The following is a 22,344-nucleotide window of genomic DNA, read 5'->3' as shown; positions in this document are numbered from 1 at the left end:
CTACAGGAGGGCTCCCAGCCTTTCCGACCCAAAGCGTGGCAGCAGCCCAGATACAAGACAAGCAAGGCACAGCACGCCAACCAGCTCTCTGCTCCTCTAACTTCTCTGAGCTTTAAATGCTCCGAGTACTGGCTAATCTCATCCCCTAAAAGACTGACTATCCAGACCATAAAGGGATAGGACTGGGTGGTTTTTCAAAGGAGGCAGAAGTTGGCTGATTATGAGAAAGAACTGAAGGAAAAGGGAGGTGGAGAGTGAAATCTCTACCCATTCAAAAGTTGCAACCAGCCTGTGCTTTACTTCAGTCCTAACAGTTCAAGAACCAACCTCTGTCCCTTGGTCCTCATCCTCTAACCACAATTTAAACAAACAAAAAACCCCACACCCCTGCCAACAAATAGTCTGAGGGAAAAAAAAGAAAAAATTTAATTACATCTGGGAAATACCCAGCAAACACTGTTTAAAAAGGAAGGAAATTTGTGTGAGTGACTCCCAGCATTATTTTTTTTTTTTTTTTTTTAGATCATGTCCTTCACCTTCCAGTGGAAGGACTTTCTATTACACTTTGAAGGATCCTATATCGCTTTTGGAAACACAGTGTTCAAGGTCAGGGGAAGTTCCTCCTTAAAAAAAAAAGATGTCATGACAAGGCCTGTTTCTTCCTGTTGTTCTGCTTATTAACATGGCACCCATCACCACCATATCTGGGGGGCACAGATCCAAAATATACATTAGCTTACAACCAAACAGCCTTATTGAAAATGAAGCACACATGCTCTGAACAACGTAAGATTACTTATAAGAACAAGTATGTAGAAAGAAAGAATAATAAAAAAGCTAGGATAATACAGTAGAGAACTAGGGAGTAAAGAGCTGTTGAAAGAAAACCATGGAGACAGACCTAATGTGAGCAGATAAAGCAGTAAGTTCGGTATTACAGAAAATAAGTAAATTTGTCAATATATCCATTTCTTACAGTCTCTCCATCAGCCTGACCACAACCATGAAAGTGTCACAAGAAGAGAGGGAGGTGTCTACAAGGCAAGCACAGACAACATCAAATGTCGGGGGGGTGAGGGAAAGAGAACATAGCTGCACAGGCAAATTCTGCTTGGTATCAGATGCCACGGCTGCGCTGCTTTGTTAGCAGCGGGAATGATTTGCACCACCAGAGGATCTACCCCAGAAAGTTGGAATGAGACCCTTGGCCCGTGGAGATCCACAGGCTGTATCATCCTTCTATCCTCTTTCCAGCTGAGCAGTAAGGCAGGAAAGAAAAAGGAAAAAAAGAAGTTCAAGTTAGAAAAATTTTCCCATTTCTTCATGGAAGGACCTATCCTGTTGAAGGTGTGGCCCTCAGGGTCTAGGGTAGGTATGTGTTTCAGCTGTCCTCTAAGACATTTTATCAAGACATACATCATGCACCCAACTGCACAAATTTGCCAGCAAGTAAAATAAGTACGTTTCAGCCTTTGATTTAAGCTACATTAGGACAGAATATATTTGCTCCCAAGACTACAAAGCCAGACTTGCTTATGAGGTTATCCAAGGCTGTAGCGTGTGCTGAGTGTTTGTGTGGAGTTCCTACTGCAGGTTGCCAGACCTTAGTTTAAGCCCACTTCAAAAACATAATTCCTTCAGACAGGCAGATAGTTTGCCAGCAGTTCTCTCCATCCTGCCTTGGACTTTCCATGGGGAAGAAAAATCTCACGGTAATCAAGGTTTTCTTTGCAGTCTTTTTCTGTAGAATTGAAGCTGTATAAATATGGGCTTACAAAGAAATCTGTGTACAAGCTAAAAGTAAATCAGATGCAGATAAGCAATTAGCTACATACATCCAGGCAGTAAGAGGACGTAGAGAAATAGTTTGAATATTTATACAGACCACTTTCAATGCAAAGTTAGTGAGGTGTATTCTTTAAGCTATTAGCATGAAAAACATGCAGTTTTGTGGCTCAGGTTTGAATATGCATCTCTGTGCATCATGTCATCTAGCTCGGGTTTTTTTGAGATATATTTAACACATTAGTGCCTTAAAAAGCAAGAATGGAAGGAAAAAAAAAACAACGCAAAACCAAAACACAGATTCTGTCTAGAAGATCACTTATATCTGAAAAGATAAAATGCTGAAGATATTGGAAAGTCAGCAACCAAACCTAGACCAATAATAGCAGTGTCAGCGTAGGACTGGCAAACAAAATAAAGGTGTGCTCTCCTACAGCAGCCTCACTACTTCAGAAACAGAGAGTAAGCTGGAAAAAGGCTCAATATATAAAAATCAACACCCTAGGGAGGTGGCATGCTGCCCCCTGCCTCCCCCAGGCTTCACCACAGGCATGCAGGAATTTTATTTATACTTCTTAGTTTTATATGTACTAGTAAGTTAATGGTTCAAGCCTGAAAAAGTACAGGTTCTGTACACCGGCAATTAAGAGCCAAGCCTGCAGCACCATGGCCATCACACTGACAATAGCTCATGGACATCTGCCACGGCTTTTTCGGCACATGACTAGAACATGTTGCTTGCTCCCACCCATATTTCACCTATAGCCACAAACTCCCTGCATTTAAAGTATAGTTGTTTGGGTTAACAGGACTCAGTGACTACTAAGAGAAAAACATTGCAAAAGCTCTATCTAAATGACCTTCAGAGAGCTGTCCTTCCTCAGTTGTAATTATACCTGCCTGTGACCTCACAGTCTCTCTCCTTCATCAGAGTCCATCAGTTCTTCATTGCTCTTATCTTACTGTATTCATGATACTCTGTAAGGGACATTAACTAGTTGTTCTTATTAAGAATTTATCGCAAAAATAAAAAGCATGGAAGAAAACCAAAACCCACAGGACAGGCACAGCTAGAAACCACAATGATAGTGCTTCCTCACCTCCCTCTAACAAATTGTGACCCTTTCTACTCCCTTCAGCTATCTTCTTCCCATGCAGATAGTGCAAAGAAGTAACTTTGAATCTAGCCTTGCTCTGACCAGGTGGCTGGACTAGACTTCCAGCCAAAATCCTCCTATGACTCTACTTACAAATAAGCATCTGATCATATCCAAGGCCATAGTGCTTTTTAAGAGTTTGTTTCAAGGATAGCTGCCAGAGGAAAACACAGAATTGGGGAGTAAAACCAAAAAAACCACAATAAACTTCAGGACAGACATGCTAAGGTTTCTGAACACTGAGTAACTTTCTAATAGTAGTACTATGTTTGATAACCTTTCTAAATTAGTGGTTTTTAATTAAAGCTGGTAAGCTGACTTAGGCAAGCAATCTCCTCAGCAGCAAAATGGAATTGTGGTTGTGATCAACAGAAACAGTTTTTATTTTCTACACTGGCACTTTCTTTTAAAGTAGATTTTTATGCATCTATAATGATACAGATTTGCTCCAAGTAATCACTCCTCTCGGCCAAGACGAGCATTCATATCCTCAGCTCAAGCCACAGACACACTCAGACACGCCCTGTATTGCTGAAAGTTCATCAGTAATGAAGCTATTGCAAAATGTTAGCATCACGTACTATTAAACAATTGAAGTTACTAATGTTGGATGGATGCCTTCAGGAGGTCAACCCCAGAGAAAGTCCCACAAGGCCTGAGGGCTTGAAACAACATAATTTTCCATGCTGACGATGAAAGGAAGCCAAATTTTAACACATTTAATTGCTCAGCTCTGTCTCTTCCAAAGCTGGTCATCTTTTCCACAGTGAGGACATCTCAGATTTAAGCAAGCCATCTGTCCACTTTTCCCACTACCTCATTTTGACTGACTGTATATCCACTTGGCCTCTTCTCCCAATGCAAGCTGGACACATAAGAAGAGGCTTCCCCTTGCAACCACAGGAAGAACTTTGACAAACAAACATACTGAGAAGAATCACTTCAGCACTTGAAGAAACTACAATATAAGTTAGGTACTTGAACTCTACAGATCTTTCCTTTCTCTGTCACAAGTTATTGCAACACACTGTTTTAAAAATCCCTATCTAGGACAAAACGTGGGACAGGAACAATCCCCATAAATGGCAATGCATCTTCCCAACCTATGAGACCTCCAGTAACACTAACAACTGTTACTAAAAGGTCTTTGCCACCACCATTGACAGTTATCTTTAAAATAGATTAGACAACTGTCAGGAATGACTGAGATGAGGTTTATCCCAACAGGGCAGGAAGGATGGATGGACTCAGTGACCTCTTATGAACTTTTCTGGGATTTTGTCAGAATTTTTTTTATGAACTAAAATGATCTGGACTTAATTCCAGATTATAGACCTTGAAGGCAGCACTGAGCGGAGCTGGTACACCCTCTCTGTAGAAAGACCCTAGGTCAGCTTCACCAGCACAACCCTGTACCCAGGGTAATAAATCCAGCCTCTTGACAGAGCTAATAGCTTGGCCTCAGTATCATGCTGGCACAGTTACCCTGCTTCCACTCCTAAAGGCTTCCATAGCAACCTTCCCCTTTATAATATACGAGCAACATGCAATTATCTTTTTTTTAAAATAAACAAATAAATTACCAAAATAATTTACATTACTACTGCAGTTCTTCCGTGATTTTAAGGGAGAACATTGGTGCAAGAAAATGCTCTTATAGCAACAGCGTTGTTCCTCACATCACCATACCAGCAGTTATGATCACAACAGTTTTATATAAAACCTAGACATAAACTCCAGCTGACCTACATTTTTCCAGCATGAAAAAGTATTTTTGATTAATAATTCTGAATATATAAAATAAGTTACACCGAATGTATGATTTACATAATGTCACCTACCTGCAGCTGCAAAGCACAAAATCATCAAAGCAAACACTGAAGTCACACAGCTTGAAGACATTTTTGCAAACGCTGTATCTTCTCAAATCAACTCCCTTTGTAGCTCTTCATGTAGATTTACTTCCTTTGAAATTTATGGTGTGTTTTGAAATCAAATCTTCCAGACTTTTAATTGCCTACCGAAAAAAGTAAAAATACATTTTAATACAAATATAACTTACAGAAATGTTACTAGATATTTAACATTCTCTCTCATAACAAGAGAAACAGAATTCTGTCTTAAAGGACTACTAGAGGAGTGCATTTTATATTGCCAGATACCCTACGTACTGATAGCTCAGTACTCTTCCCCCCTGCATTTCAGCACTTCTTTACAGCTGTTGCTCTTTCACATTATACATTGTACAAGTTGTGATCTACTTGAAAGTGAAATCCCAGAGTCCTTTCTGTCAACTAATACTGAAGTCCTGCTGAAGCCTGCCAGTGGTACTCATAGCCTCAGACATGTTTATTTTAAGTATTCAGACTTTCTCTGGGACATATAAACATTTGTTTGTTTATTTATCTGCTGCTACCTTTATCATACCATGGAGAAATGTTTCACATGTGCTCTAGCTGGTTTACGGGTAACATGATAAATTTAACTCATCATTTCTCAGTACCACAAATTCTGAAAACTTTGCTACTTGACACTAAATATAAAACTGTTCAGAATCTTTATTTTAAGAGTTTTTAAGACATGATATACCAGGTCAGTAAAACAACTTAAATGTGCTATACAAATAAATTATGATACAGCTGATGCTTGCAGACATTAAAAACATCGACAATTCTGACCCCAGAATTTCTGACCCCAGAATGCACACTGCAGATTTTTGAGGGGAAACACTTACTAGATGCACAATATCCTCTACCACTGTTTTTTTTTAAATCTATTCTCAGTTATCTAGATGTCTAGAATGAGAATATAGACTAAGTAGGTAAGGAACCAGAACGCTGGTATCATATTCAATCAAATAAAACTCTTATCTACTTTACTTCACTGCCAGCCTTCAGGAGCAGATGACAGATGGATGATGCCTCAGCAACCACTAACACTCACCACAAAGCAATGCAAGCAGTTACAAACAACCATCATGGGGCTAAGTGATAGCAAAACGCTGAGTCAGGACCAAAATCTAAACCATGACAACATGAATACCATTTAAAAGGTTCTTGCCGATATTAAAATGGAATCAAGTACAAAGTCAGACAAAAGGCTAGGCTCTGTTACACAGCGTGTGCCGTGCTGTGCACGATCGAAAGTCTGCACAAGGAAAACGCACACGTAGACCAGCACTTCAAGATACCTGCTGATAGCACTCCTACAGCTACAAGGAAAACACCAGAAACTGCTTTGCAGAATTTCTCCACGGGTTATTCGGCAGAGATGGCACTGCCCTGTGCGGAGGGAGCTGCAGCTACCCACCAAGAAAGGACTGCTGGCGCCCAAGGCCAGGACTACAGCCTCCAACCGATCCTTCACTCAGCACCCAGCTCCTAGCACCTCTGACCAGTCTTGGCGGTGGCCCAGATCCCACCTGCGTGGGAGGAGAGCCCAGGAGCAGCTCTGCAGGCTGCTGGGAGCACCCAGACACCACACTTCTGTCGGACAGAAATGTATGGGGCAAGGAAGGAGCTGAATATCTATCACAACATGAGGTTTCACGCAGTTCACTTTCAAGCTCAGCGTCCCATGTAAGGAGCACATTTGCTTTTGACACACAATATTTTAGGTTGAAATTCTGTAACTGGTACTCTTGCCTGTGCACCTCCTCATCCCCTCCCTTTCAGTGGCTGGGAAACACTGTCTGACAACAGCAGTGAATAAAGGAAACACTTGGAGAAATGGTAACTCTAGTAATGCTACCTAGTAATCTTTATCTTCTACCTACTGGCACTCAGTCTGGGGAAAAGGAGTTGACTCTTGACTCTGAAGAGGTACACTTACCACTTTGCACAGTGAAAAAGATATGGGTATCTTGTTATCTGCTATTCACAAAGTTATGTATGATTAATGTATGACTAGGTATCCCAAACTGGAGATTCTTTTCCATCAGAATTAAATTATATGAGACTGTCACTATCTGTGAATATAGTTAGTCATACTAACCTGAAACCTTGACCTCAAAAATTAAGAACCTGTGAAACTATCCAGGGATGTTTAAAATAGCCTTAGCCACAAAAAAAAACCCAAACTGCATTTTGTTCTCTTCCATGCATTGTCCTTTTTCAAACTGGCCCTGAACTTAGGAATAGAGGTTACTTAATCTAAGAGAAAAAAAAAGTTTTGAGAAATAATCAATACCTACTTATATATCATTTGTGCAACAACATCAGTTCTGTATAATTTTGCTTATACCATCTTAAAACATATCACTGTTACTGAGGTTGAATGTTTCATCACTTACAGGTTCTCTGGCACAAACTATTCTCTTCACTGATTGCTAGGATCAATACATTTAAAAAAACATTGGGTGAGACTACAACACTACCACACAACATGACTGAGGTAACGAGACACTGCAATGAATTTCTATCATTAATAGCAAGACAAACAACACAGCCTCATAAAGCACTCCACCCTAAAACCCCAAAAAAGCATGATTTACCTAAAGATTTCTTCCGTGACATTTTGTAGAAGATGGGTTCATCTTCAAGAAAAAAAGTTCTGGAGAAGGACGAACACACACACAAAACCAATGCTAGAGACAGCTCAAAACAGGAAAACTTCAGAAAATGACGGCTTCCTTGGGCAATTTACAAGGCTTGTAAAAATTATTCATCCTGAACCTACTGGAAGCATTCAATGAGTTCCTAGGTATCTCTCATCTCCCCCTAGAGTCTAAGGTTATATAGCTAAACCCTCAAATCCGTGAGGGATACTGAACTTTATGGTAAATTAAGGCCAACCTTTATTAAACAGAAATAATAAACTGTTGACGAGAGTGTTGGACAATTCTTTAACACAGAAGTTTTTGAACTTGAAAATCCAAATCAAACAGGTTTAATGCCAAAGCAGCAAGCCATAAGGAATTTATGACAGATACTGAACATCATTTGGGAAGTCAAACGTAAACTGGAATAATTTGTTGCTATGTCTCTAGATGAAAAGAAACCTAAATTTACTCAGTGAGAGTATTTAGTTGCTAACTCAATTTTTAAATGCTGCCACAAAGAAAAACTATCAAATACAGCAAGTCATGAGGTTTATAGCTAACACTGGCTAAAAAAGACCATCATAATGTCCTGCAACATGTCTTATGTGTAAACAGGCAATGAATAAGCATTCTGACACTTGAGTCCCTGACATATAACCATTTCATCAACAAGAAGGAACAAAAGAGAAACCAGAAAAAGAGCAACTACAAGGACATACACTCAGTAATATACTAAACAGGAAAACACAAGACATTACTTAGATCACTCTTCCATCAGCACAAACCTCTCATTCTTCAGTGACATTTTTATAAGGCACACAGTTGTGCAGAAATAGGGACCACAGGGAAAGAACTGGAGATAAAGTGACGCTGCTGAGAGCAGCTGAGAATCCCATTCTGTGCCAACCACCTAAGTATGTTAAAAGGCCACGTGTCAATTCAACTTTGATTTGGGAAAGATTATTTAAAAGGGAGAAAGAATACATACATATTTCCATCTGTACAAAGAAAAAAAAAAAAAAAAAAGAAAGAGTGATTTGATTCCTACCACAACCCACTGGCCAATAACATCTACAAGGTATAACTCAGAGCACACGCTATACGATCACAAAGCCCTAGGCTTCTACTCCAATTCTGCCAGCTCGTGAAGGGTGGCTAATGGAGACATAAATGAAAATTTGGAAGAGCTTTCTAAAGAAAGAGCTCACTTGCTTGAAGATATGCATTCACAAACTCAAAAAGGAGGGCAAATTTCAAATCTTGAAAGACATTGTGAAAAGGTGGCGAACCGACAGAGAGTTTCATGAATTTAGGATGGATGATATCCAAACTGCCAGCTACACAGCAGCAATTCAAGTCAAAAAGCACAGATGAAAATTCTACTACTAATTCATTTAATGATAAACCTACTAAGCAGGCAATTTGTCAGTATTTTGGAAAACCTGATCATCCTCACCTGTGACAGAAGTCAGCAATGAAGCTGCTATTATCTGACCATTTGACAGTGCCAAGGAGAAATTAATATGAAAATAGGTGAGAAAAATTCAGCTGTGGTGCAAAACATGCCAGATTCTGCTTCGGTGTGAAACCTGCTGTCACTAGAAGAACATGCGAAACCTGCAAACTAGGAAAAGTTGAGGCAGTCCACAGAATAGCAGGACATTTCCTTCGAAATAAGAGAAGAAAGCTGTGCAAAGGGATTGGGAACCTAAACTATTTATCCAAAAAGTAAACAAAACTGCTAGTCAATTTGAGATTCAAAAGAAATTTCCGAGAGAATCTTCTTTTCCTTTGGGGTATATCTGGGTAGCTATTTTTGTAACTGAGGTCACAAAAGGGCATATTAAAAGTATAACCAAAAAATCCCAATGAGGAAGAGAAGATGACATGAGAGCTTCGGGTTTACTAAACATAGTTTTCATGCCAATGCTTTATACTACTACAAGCTGCAAGAAAGGCTGGCAAAAGAGGGCATCTGCAGCCAGAGCCATTGAAGACTAAGAGGCACAGTCTGCTGGGGTCATTTTCGCTGAAGTTTGCTGTCACAAAGGCCACTAGTCTCGATAAAAGCGAGTATCTAAAAAGCACAAAAGAGCCTGTTTCGTTGAGAAGTATCATTTTGTAGATGCAATCAGGAATGAGTGCTACTGGGAACATCAGGAAAAATGTTACTACTACTAGATTTTATTAGGTTTGAAAGAAGACTGGGGGAGTAGAAGGGGGGAAACACATTTTGAAGTACAGGAGGACAAGAAGAGGAGGAAGTACGAGGTTTTAATCTGGTTTAAAGTAGGAGCCTCTAATGTCCATGAGAATTTTAATGCATAAAGCTTAGCTAGAAAACACTGAAAAATATGATGCTTTTGGACAACACCAGGACACACTGAAGGCTAGCCACAGGACAGATCTCATTGCTACTCTAAGCTAGAGGACAACAAAGGCTCCTTAAACTCAATGGTATTTAAAAGGATCTGACTTTGTTAGTCATCAGCAATAAGCACAAAACACAAATCACTTCAGTACACTACTGTTACCTCTCTACCTTTCATTAACCAAAATATTTTTTCTTTGTAAAAATCTGCTACTCATCTTCCTCAGAATTCCAGTCTTTTGTGGATTTTTTTAAAGCTATCCTTCAAACTAAAAAGTTACCTTTAATACTGCAACATGACCAAAGAATTCAGAAGTTAGAAGCATGCTGCTTACTCTTAAAAAAACACCTTTCCACTAAGGATTTCCCAGACCTCACTGACAGGAGTTACCAGGATGAAAGGCTCTGTGGTCTATGGATTGTCTATGGCTTGTTACTAAGAAATCACATTCTGTGCTGTTCTGCTGCCAGCAAAAAGGTATCCACCCCCATGCCTGCTTACTGCTCTCCAAAATGGGGACAGGACTCTGCTCTGAAGTGCTTGAAGAACTACACATGAAAATGACCGAGTATAAGCCCTAGGATTAAGCTCTGTCTTCAGAACATTTGAGCACCTTTCTACACAGCTTGTTTCTGTACTTCTAGCGACATACCTATTACATATTATTCTTCTTGAGATCAGTGGTCTCATTAGCTTCAATTTTTACCCACTTTTCTTCTCCTGGTAAATTTATTTTTGCCTACTTTTTCAAAGCTTCTCTGCACAGTCCAACCTAGCAATATATATGCCTGCAGGTGGCCACAGCCACAGATTTAGGCATGTTTCTGTTTCCTATTAAAGGCTTCTATAGCACAGGAATTTGCCACATTTATTGCTGAATTGGGTTCTTATTGCTTTATATTCCCCTTTTACTTCTGTTCCCTTAAGCCTTTTCCCCAATAGTCACCATCTGTTTCTTTAATCACCACCTACCTTTCCCATACAAGTTCTTCCCTTCCCTTAACTCTATCCTCCTCGTTGTCTAACCTTTTCCTTTACTGCCTGAAGAATAACTTCCACTTCCTCTCCTCCTTATCGACATGGACTCTGGTAATTCCCTTCTCTTTCCATGCACGGTGCCAGAGGTTGCACAGCTCTCTACAACACTGCTAACAGACGCTTCTCTACCAAAGCAAGCCAAAAATCCTCCTCCTCCTGTAAGTCACATCACAAGTCCCACTGAAGTGAATGGGGATACTTGAGCAAAGCCAACAGGATCTGTCCCTTTGTGTTGTTTTGCCATAGCAACGTGAACCCAAGTTTCTAGGCCATCCAAGGCGGCCTTCACAGCCAAAGCTTTTTCACTTTTTGTTTGTTTTTTTTATGCATGGCAACCATTTAACTCATTTAACCAGTTTTTGTCCCATTTGTCCATGTTGGTTCCCTATGTGGATGCAATGAATACATGCATTCCACACGTAAGTAAAAAAGGCAATCATTTGTAATCAAGTACACCCAAGCTCAATTAAAAAAAAAAAAAAAAACAGAAATGGATAACTACATGAGCAGTTCTATAAACTTAGAACAATTTTTGAAAGTTTATTTATAACCCCACTGCTATTAAATATGCATTTTGTCATCTAAGAAAAAAGAAATATGCTATTTATCCTCCGTCAATTCTGCGTGATTTGCACACATACAGGTCAAAAAGCTGACCAATAGGGTTAGCAAATATTGATGTGGAATTGAAAATTTGTATGTATTTTTTTAATGCCTATGTCCAAGGCATATACATGAAGTTCCACCATTCAGAACTCAAAACAGTAACTTATTCATAAACTATTAAGGGGACAGATTCTGGTTTAGAAACAACAAATTGGTTTCATTTTCAGGGAATATATGAACAGTAATAAAACTAAAAATCCTGACATATCAAAAGCCCAGGGAAAAAGTAACTCTGATGTCCTGCAGTTCACATGCTGCTGTGCTTGTAATGGGACATTTCAACAAGTCACAGTTAAAGGCTATGGGAACTGGACAAGTGCCAAGCGAAGATGTTTTATGCCATTTAGCAATTGTGCCCCTCTATACCATGTGATTTTTGTTTTAACATTTTGTTTATTTATGTTCTTATTAATGTATTACAACGTAGCCTGTCAAATTACAGGAAGCCACAAAATACACACAAATGAGTCCATAAAAGATGTGAAATCATTCTACCTTTTTAGTAACAGTTTACTCAGGTTGGTTTTGTTACCTGGTACGTATTTTGCCCGCAGCCGGCATGAAGCTCTGGTGTGGATGAGAGTGTCTATTCTCAGTATCATTTCATAACCAACTTTCCCTTCAGCTTCCTAATGTTGTTTTTTTTTTTTTAATCACCTGACTTGAACTGCTGTGAGTTTAGATCAGAAAAATAAAGTCATGACACCAGACACTGTGGAAGTTTCAGCTGAATAATCATTGCACAATATAGCACAAAAGTAAGAGACAGTTTACAGACACAAGGTAAAAATCATACTGTTGTATGTTCCCAGGACTTCCCTTCCCCCGAACACAGGGAGGTATGCAGCTGAATCTTTATAGGCTGAGGGGCAAGGTTTTGCTTACCAAGTGTAAACAAGAGAATAGCCTCTTACAGGATCAGGATGTAGGAGGGTTTCAATAGGTGGAAGGGAAGGAAGTGCATTCGGGAGTCTTTTAGTGGAAGAAGTACACAAGACTCTTCCACGGGGAGGAGACTGGAACAGATTCCTTTTTGACAACAGCAGAAATTCCTAGAGGTTACCAAATCTCTACAGAAGGGAGCGCACGTGGCACCAAAGACACAGTTTAACAAAGACAGCCTACATGCAACTTGAGTACCAAATCAGAACTTTTCTACTTTAACGCAGAGCCCTCAGGGACATCCTACATCAGAGCATCTCTAAAGGGAGCGGAGAAAACAAGATGTTGGGATGCTGTACAGTTCTTATACTATAACGGCTCGAGCAATCTGCAATCTAGTACCAGCTTCTGCCACATATTTTCTGTGCAACTTGCAGTTAGTCTATTCTTTCACAAGCAAAAAAGTCATAAATGGACCTCAACATGGCCATAGCAATCCCCCCATAACACCTACCTAGAAAGACAATACTACTTTAGGCAGTTCTGTTTCCATCTTCTAGTTAGAAGATGGATGAAAAAAATCTCACTGCTCATATCAGGGAGTACCAGTGGCACAATTATATGCCATCTTCCTGATGAACATTCAGGTAGCAGGAAGAGGAAAAAAAGCAGAGACTTCTAGAAACGTACATACATAGACTGAGTTAAAGTTTTCATGGCAGCCCAAGAAATCTATAAGTCTCAAATCTACATTTAAATAAAACACAGGTTCCCAATGAACTCAACCAGTAATATCTCACCAAAACTAACAGGGACCAGGCTCATGTTTTTTTAAATGGGACTTGCTGCTTCTGAAAATTTTACCTGGAAACAAAAACATTTCTAGTGCACAGGAATCTTCAGGCTGAACAAGATCATAAATTGCATGAAACAAATCTCTACAACTTTCCCTCCTTATAGTTAAATTTCTTTGGCCTAATTACTTTTTTTTTTTTTTAATGGTTTCTAATTGGAAACAGAATAGGTTTCCTGGCACTGGACTATCTTACTCTTCATAAACACAGTAGCGGCCAACAACCTCACACAAATTTCATTTATCTTAAGTTTTACTTGGCTCAGTTTCTAATTGCACACCTAAACTAAACAGATAATGGCTCTAATGTACCTATCAAGACAGATATAACACTAGGGAAGGCACCTCCTTGTGGAGAAGGAACCACAGCAGGATGGAAAGTTACCAACAACTCAGCAAGACTTCTTCCACTCAGGGTAAGAGATTTCAGCAAATTATGCTGTCAATGAATCCTTGGTGCTGTTATTTTTTCAAGACTAAACTGCAAAACCCTAAAACTGTATCTAGAAATATTCTAGCTGGAACCTTTCTACCAGGAAAAAAGCTAAATCGGTCTCTGTTGGATTTAAAATCTTGAAGTGACCTCTATACATTTAGAAAGGTGGTTTTGAAACCATGGCCTATAAATACCTGAAATTCTCTGGGTTAATCGTGAGAAACCCACAAGGGGTAATAATGAAAAGGAAGACTATGGCATTAAGCATAAATTCACTACATAAGGATGCAATTCTCTTTGCGGGAGGGAAAAAAAAAAAAAAACCCAAACAAAAAGGTGGTCAGCAAATTGAACAGGATTGAAAATCTGCATTTCCCATTGCAGGGGAATTGGACGAGGTGATACAAATCAGCCCTCCCCACTGCCACTAGCCGTAAGATACTACAAGATGTAAATTAACAGGTTAGAATATTAACTACTAGGTACTTTAATCACATGCATTATCAAAACCACATTTTGGAAAAAACAACAACAAAAAAACAAAAGAAGTGTGTATTGAATTTTGCTCTCTAGAATAAGGCCTACTCTAGAAAGCAGGTAGATTAATAGATTATTTCTTTAGGTTGCTAAACAAGAACACAAGATAAACACATTTATCAAAAGTTAGCTGTTAGCCACTAAATTTTCAGATGCACATCTGTAAGATAGGAAACTTCTCCCACACAAACAAGGAAGACCTTAAAGTGCCACACAGTTAAAAGAATGAGTCAAAAGGAGCTTCCCTTTGCGTAGGAGTAGTCTACCCTCTCCCTAGTTGTCTGCCAAATAACCAGTGTAATTTAATTTGTTGGGCAGAGAAACACATTCAGGTCAAGGCAAAACTTTTTTCATAAAAATTATCATTTATAAGCACTGTGATGAGGATTTGTTTCAATCAAGATACGCATCACTGGCACGTTCCACTCGGAATGGAGATACACTCCCATATAATTTTCCAGAAGGAAATCACTATACCTCATCATTGGAGTGAACCAAACCACCAGATCTACAAGTATTCAGAAACACTGGTCATTTTAAACACTGGAGGGAGGAACTAATCCATTACATAGCACGAGCTGTACATACTGGAGTGACTTGGTCCATTCATGTAATAAAAGAAGACCCATCTTTTCAAATACCACAATAGCTGTTTTGTAAATCAAAACAGAACTTTGCTTCACTCAAAGCATTACCAAAAACAAAGTATTCCACTGATGATAAAATACTACCATAGTTCTCAATTACGTTGTGTCAAATGTGGCCATAGTCTATAAATTACTTCTATAAATCTAAGACAAAAGAGGACATACCTTCGATCCACCTTAAGCTTCTTGGCAAAGAAATACATGTATTCAGCAGATCTATACTATACAGTAAGCTCACTGGATACTTCGGGATTTTTTTTATTGTCCCTAACTCACACAATCAACCTACACTGATTTCCAACAGAATATGCCTATGCTTACAAAGGAAATCAGGGTATGAGTGAATTGCCATTCTTTTCCAGTATCATTAACGATACCTTACGTATCACTGCCTTCTGTGCAGAAAAACAACCGATACGTGTTAGCTCTATAATTAACCTGTTTCAGACCCATGACCTCTAGGTAAGCTATTCGCCTGCAATCTAAACAGGTCTCTTGCAAGGTCACAACTAAACTTATTTGAAAAAGGGGCCCTTTCCAGCTGACCCCCAAAATCTTACAACATGTTGCAACAGAGAGAGAGAAAAAAAAAAAAAATCTGAACTTGGCCAACTAGTGTATTGAAATTCGGCAGACTATTAAAGAGAAGTGCTAAATATAACGGAATTAAATTTGTTAATAATAAACAGATATGGCTCATTTTAAGTACTATCCACAGGATGAATATGAAATAATGATTTTCACATTTTCCTTAATAAATCCATTTTTCATTATAAATACATCATAAACTAGCATATTTTGCCAGACATAATTATTTGTAAGCAGTAAATTCAACAATATAACACTTACAATGCAATATATAAAATGTTCTCTGCTGAACCTGACAAATATGACTATTTAGATACTCAAGGTCATAAAGGCTGTTCTTTTAAAAACAAAATCTATTTTGCCAGAATGGAAATAAAAAATATGCGCTATATACAAGGTAGCAGCTTTAAACTCCCTCTTTCAGTGATTTCCAGAGATGTGCAAATCTGTTTCATTTCGGCTACCACAGAGTTAATTGTTGCTGTAATAGCACAAGAAATGCTGCTCTATTGGATGACTGCCAGCACATAAAAATGCGAATCCACAGTTATGGATAAAGCAATTCCAACTGCACTACTTCTTTGCTAGTACGTTTTTATGGCAAAACATGCTTCTATTCATGAAGTGGCTAGAAACTAGCACACCACTGCTAATCACCACAAATATTACTGCTATAGAAGTAATGCCTATTTATAATACCCAAATATTTTGTGGAACTAGATCAAAAGTAATGTGATTGCAAAGATATTTGCAATCTGTATCCAACAGAGAATTTTCTGAGATCTATATAAATTGCCCAAGACTTGGTAATTTTTCTTAAATGTTAACAGAATATTATTGGAGATATCAAACAAAAGAATTTTAAGACAAATTAGGCAAGGCTTTAGTGCTATTTTCAAATAACATTAAAACAGAAATCTCACTTTGACTTTACAAACTAGGTACCTCAGCATCTCAGAGAACCATATAGGGGAGAAAGTTTTGTGATTCCACAAAAATGATGGAAGAGGGAGATTGTCAATGCAACTTAACATGCATCGTTTTGTACCTTCAGCATCTGGCAATGTCAGATAACAGTCTTAGAAAAGAATGCATGGCCATTGGAATACACGTATACCTGGTCACTGAAACAATGGGAAGAAAATTCATATTCATTTAATACCTTGGTATGCAGTCAGTGCCATTCCAGAACCAGAGGAGCTTCCTTTAAACCTGACCTGGGACTGTTGATTTCAATTGAACTATATTTTGTCTCCACTTGCTCCAAGACTTAATGCTAGGAGAATATACAATTGTTATCACTCACAAGTAGCAAATCAGTTACTCCGTGGCAAATGCTCCCAAGCATGTTTTTACCCCACCATCAGCGAAAGACAGCTTAACCCCAAGTATAAGCAGCAAGATATCTCACATTTACTGCAGGTTAAGAGTCCGTTCCCTAGCTCTTACTGGGGAATAGCTGACATGCTGCAAATTCCCACTCTTCACTTAGCATTCAGCAATCTGTTCGCATACCCATACCTTTAAGTATTTGCCATTTGGCTGCATCAGACTTCACAGACTAGAAAGCAATATGGATCAGTGCATGTCATCCAGATAACCTTCTCTGGCAACAGCCTTTACATTCAGCATTCCTGGCACAAAAGATGTAGTCAATTGTTACGCCAATACAAATCAAAACAAAAAATCATTATTGATCTGTGCTGGGAGCGTCAGTTGATCTTTACAAAAATAAGCTAGTAATGACTTCTTAAAACCTAGGAGAATATCTAAAAATAATCTCTCTTATGCAAACCCTAAATACTAGGAATAGTTTCTTGTGAGAATACAATTTTTTTGCAACTCAACTTTAGCTCTCAAGATTTCTACATAAAATCATAACTTTGATTCAGTAATAGTTTTACCATAAATATATTTTGTCTAGCTCATTATCTAACACTTTACAGGATTACTCAAAATATCATTTCTTGGGTTTAATTATTCACCTCAAACATCTTCAAAGAGAAATTTCACTTAAATAAACCTCAAATGTTTTTTCAAGTTCAGTTCTGGCTAACATGACAAAAATTCCATTCAGAAGAGTGGGAGACATGCCTGCTAGAGCAAACTAATAAACAAGCATTCAAAAATAACGTGTTTATTCCAATGTATGGCTGTGAGGGTTTTTTTCAAGTAAATTGACATTCATCTTCTAAAGAAATACTATCAAAAGTATAGGCCCAAAGTTTTAACAAATTGCAACTGTGCTAGGAAGAGAGACTTCATAGAAAGTTTTGTGTTCCCCCTGCTGGTTTAGCAATTAACTTCAAAACACTGTTCCTAGAGGTAGGCATCAAGATGCTGGGGTCTTAAAGGATGTTTTGCATGCCAGAGAACAAAAATTTAAACTTAGTTTTTAAAAGAAATCACATCCATGGTAGATATCATTTAGACGCTCTGACTAAATGAGGCTCAGGACACACAAAACGTGCATCAGAATCAATGACCAAACAAGACCTCCCCGAAGAGAGAAAGCACAGTACAAGAGAAAAATTTGAAGTGTCACTTTAAACTTAACAAGGTTGGACTATAGCAAACAATTGGGGGAAGCAAGTTTCAGAGTAAAGGACTCTTCACTGAAGGAAGCCAACAACCTGCCCCCCCTCCAACACCCGTCCCTCCCTTCCTCCCCCAGCTAGCCGGGAATACCGAGCACCGGCGGCAGCAGTTGGTGTCGGCCCAGGTCTGCCTCCTAACAAGAGCGGCTCCTCCTCAGCTAGAATCCAAGCCCTGTAAGCTTTCATGGGTTAAACTGGAGCTCTTCAAATGAATAAGCATCTTCCATTAACATTTTGCTAACACTCTTGTTAGAAATACTTTGACAGGACACCTGTGCAGGGCTAATTAAAACACAGCTCCCAACTCATGTTGTCCCTGGCATCCGTGGAAAAAACACGGACTGTAAGGGAAATAAAGTATTCCTAGCAAGTGATAAACAGATAGATTTTGTCTTTGGAAGAAGTTGTATTTACACGTGTAGTTTTAAAGTCTTCCGTGTGTGAGACTATGATAGCAACAGTGCTCCAGGTCACTATGAGCCGAACCTAATAGTAGAGCAGGTGACTCTCTTACTTTGGGTTTTCTCCCCAGAAGAGGTCTACTATCAGCCTGCTTGGCCTCATCCAAAAAAAGTAAATAAATACTTAGTTTGGGGTAAATACAGACCCAACCAGGAAAATTTCTTTCTTGGAACAAAACCATGGCACTTGTTCATCCAAGTCTCTCTCTAACTGGTTACAAACCCTGTCAAGAGGTTTCTGTCAAAACTGGACTGGGCTGATGACCATACCTTTGAGAAGGAAATAATAAATGATGGCAATTAAATTATAACAGCTAGAGCTTAACGCAACTGAGATAAGTAGATTTACATCTGGTTACATCCACAGCAAGTGGAAAAGGCGTAACCACACACGCTGCTACACCTGAAGTCCTTTCTTTTGAAAAAGACAAGAAGTATCCTCTCCCATACTGTTTGACTTCAATAACAATAACTTTGGAACTACAAGTGCATCCGAAACTGGGGAAAGTTGAAAAAGTTACTTAATTTACATCTAACTTTAATGGCATATTATTGTTATTAGTAGGAGAGACGAACTCAGAAGGCTCCAGCCCGTCGACTCCAGTACATCCCCTGCAAAACACACAAGGGTAAATCCCACAGGTCAACAACTCCTCAGTGAAACTGTAACAAAGTGACATGATAGGGGCCTTTGTATTTTTCTCCCGTACACTGAATATACGCTCTGCTAGTATATTCCTAAATTCCCAGCCGGCCTCGTTAAGGGTACGATGACCCCCACAGGCACAGCAGCGTTAGCATCTGGAAAGGATTTCCCTGGGTGCCCGTGAGGAACTCGCCCAGCAGGTACCAGCCGGCCTGGCACAAATGATTTTCCCTGGGACACCTGCAGCTCCTACCCGCCGGCAGCCCACCTCACGCCTCTCCACTTAATTCTCGCACGGAGCCTGCACGTTTGCACGGTCCGGACCGGCGAGCCGCTGCCAGCGCGCCTCACCGCCCACGCGCGGACACTGCCCGTCCCACCCCCTCGCAGGTCCCGCACCCCTGAGCCCGGCAGCTCCGCGGAGGCCGGCGGCCCACCCCCCCGGGGACCCCCCGGGGACCCTGCCGCCGCGCCCAGCGCCGCCGCCCGCTGCTGCCCCCACTCAGCCCCGCGCAGGCTGACGCGCCCGACGCCTCCGCCCGGCCCGGGCCCGGCCGCCCGCCGACGGGGCGGGGGTCGCGGCCGCCGCACCTACCCGGCAGGAGGTCTGTCCACGCCGCGTCCCGCGGGGGCAGGCGCGCAGCAGCGCGGCTACGCCATGGGCACCGCCGCGCCGGCCGGCCGGGAGGGGACGGGACGGGACGGGACGGGAGGGGAGGGCAGCCCTCGGCGAGGCCGCCCAGCGCCGGCCACTACTGCCCGGCCCGCGGTGCGCGGGAGGAGGAGGCGCGCAGCCGCCCGCCCGGCCCCCAGCCCGCGAGTAACCCCATGGCGCGGCAGCGCCGCGCACACGGCGGGGCGGGGCGGGCGGGCGGCGGGCGGCGCCGCGCCACCATTGGGCGCGGGGCGGGGACGGCGCCGTGACGGCCGCCCGCGCCCGCCCCTCGCGCCCGCCGCCGCCGCCGCGCGCGCGGCCCGGGCCCCGCGCGCCCCCGGCCCGCACCTGAGCACCCCCCCCTCCCCGCGGGGGCAGCGTGACGGTCGGCCCGGTCACGAACGGAGACCGGCCGCGCCCCGCGCGGCTCAAACCCCCACAGCCGCGGAGGGGGGCCAGGGGGCACAACGGCGATAGACCCCGCACGCGGCAGCGCCGGAGAGCGGCACCCTCCCCGGCCTTCGTTAGCGACCGCTTGAAATGCTCTGCGTTGAGAAGTACGTTAAGCGGTTGGCGTACCGCGCCCGCTGACTCCGTTTGGACGCGTACGCGATACCGGCCGCTAAACGCAGCAGGCGGTATGAATTAGCAGCCCTGCGCCTACGCCGGCCGCGGGTAGGGTTCCCCCGAGCGGATGTCGAAGACCTCCCGAGCCCCGTTCGGCTGCCAGCGCGGCCGCTGCAGCCGCCCCGGGAGGGAGCGAGGCCGGGGCCGCCCCCTCAGCGCAGCCAGCGCAGCGCGCCTTCTTGGGAAGCGCGGTAATGGCATGTGAAAGCCGAAGTCTAAGTGAGTTTCGGTCCACGCCGCGCAGTTGACGCCGTGTACGCTGAGCAAAACAGTCCGGACCTGGCAGCGTTCGCCACTTCACGGTAGAAGATAACAGAAGGTGTCGTTCAGTACAGAACACGCTTTTAAGCTTGTCAAAACTCCCATTTTCAGCAATGTCAAGACTACTGAATTTTGGAGCAAACTGTCATCGAGGGAGCCACGTCGTGGGTGAGGAGGCCTTTCCACCCATGGCCCAGCTCGACGGTAATTTTCTCCTTCAGCAAGGATGAGCTGAGAATTAGTTTCCGATGCGGTATCTTAAGACGACAAGGACGGGTTTGTGCTGCTCTGCCGTTCTCATCACCTATACATCCTTTAGAAGTCATAGTAATTCTTAGCACTACTGGCACTTTGCAAAACATTAATACAGCAAAGGTCCCATTGCAAAATTGAGCCCTAATCCTATAATCCAATATATCCAAATAAGCAAATATTCCTGTATAGGCATGGAGACCATGCAGAGATACAGAGAAATGCAGAGGAGTTTCACAATGTTTCAACAAAATTTTACTAGTTTAATCTGCTTTCTTACTGGCGGCAAGGCGGGGGGGGGGTCAATTGTTTTATAGCACTGTTTGACTTCATTAACCATCAGGCCGTTTGTCCCCAAATTGTCAATGAATGCTGAGTTCTTACATCTACCCAAGAGGTCTGTTAAGAGAGTTCAGATGCAATTTTAGCCACTCTTGAAATGCCAATTTGCAACCTGGAATAATCCATTGCCGCTTACGCTTAATTTTGAGTTCCACTTATTTGGACAAGTCTTACTCGTACAGTTCTGCTGCACATACCATACATCAGTAAATGGCTGGGTCCTGGGAAGTGCTGAGCACCCCCAAAGACTAGGCCTCAAAACTTCTACATTATCTGTATATAAGAGACCTCTAGCAAGCAAATCACAGGTTGCTATATAGTAAGCATTTAGTCTGCATTAAATATTTTCGTGAACAGCCTTATAAAACCTGCAGAAACAAGTAAAATACAAGTTCAGGCTTGTTGGCAGCCTAAGCTCACTTACACAATTTTTTATTTATTTTTAGTGTTTGAAAAGTTGCACATGTTGGAGCATGACATACTCCTCTCTTATCACTCTCAGTCTATATGTAGGATGTAAAATCTTTGCAAGAGAGATGTGGAGGTGGGGGAAGTCCCTTCAACAAAGAAGAAAATTAATATTCTACAGCACTAAATGCAACGTATGTATTTCAATGCATATTGTGTGTCTACTATATTTCCGCTAGCTGAAATTCCAGAGCGCTGATTAAAAATGGGATTGAAACTTCAGCAAACCAATTATTTTTAAATACTCTTTTAGGTCCCAATCCCGCAAAGATTAAATTAAACAGATTAGGTTCACTCAAATGAGCAGCTATGAAAGCTCTTCAAGTTTGTGAAGTCAAATGTGTGCACAAGTCTTGGCAAAATCAAATTCTTTGTACACAGGTCTGGCCCCAGCCAAATTATTTTCACCATTTTCACTGATGTTGGTTAAGAACTGATTCTTGTCCTTGGAGCCAACTCTGTTAGGTACTGAGCATCCTTGACCATAGTTCAGACTTTACACTATTTCCCCTGGTGTCTGAAAAAGTTCAAGAC

At 41.5% G+C, this 22,344-nt stretch overlaps 1 protein-coding gene across 4 annotated transcripts in view; it reads right to left on the bottom strand.

The window, feature by feature from the left end:
• Positions 1 to 20,056, bottom strand: part of TGFBR3 (transforming growth factor beta receptor 3) — a 125,382-nt gene extending 105,326 nt beyond the window's left edge. For 3 of the 4 annotated variants that reach the window (XM_030032390.2, XM_030032393.1, XM_030032392.1), the window contains exons 1-2: positions 19,801 to 20,056; positions 4,784 to 4,959 (exon numbers count right to left, since the gene is read on the bottom strand). In XM_030032390.2, coding sequence (XP_029888250.1) covers positions 4,784 to 4,844 — 61 coding nt within the window. In that variant the 5' untranslated portion in view covers positions 4,845 to 4,959; positions 19,801 to 20,056. Of the gene's footprint in view, positions 1 to 4,783; positions 4,960 to 17,022; positions 17,040 to 19,800 lie in introns of those variants that run through there. The other variant, XM_030032391.1, reaches the window with a different exon arrangement.
• Positions 20,057 to 22,344: the final 2,288 nt, after the last annotated feature.

This window comes from Aquila chrysaetos, chromosome 12, assembly GCF_900496995.4.
Source record: "Aquila chrysaetos chrysaetos chromosome 12, bAquChr1.4, whole genome shotgun sequence".
Classification (NCBI taxonomy): Eukaryota; Metazoa; Chordata; class Aves; order Accipitriformes; family Accipitridae; genus Aquila; species Aquila chrysaetos.
Note: the sequence above shows the minus strand (reverse complement) of the source record. Positions and strands in the feature narration are given on the sequence as shown.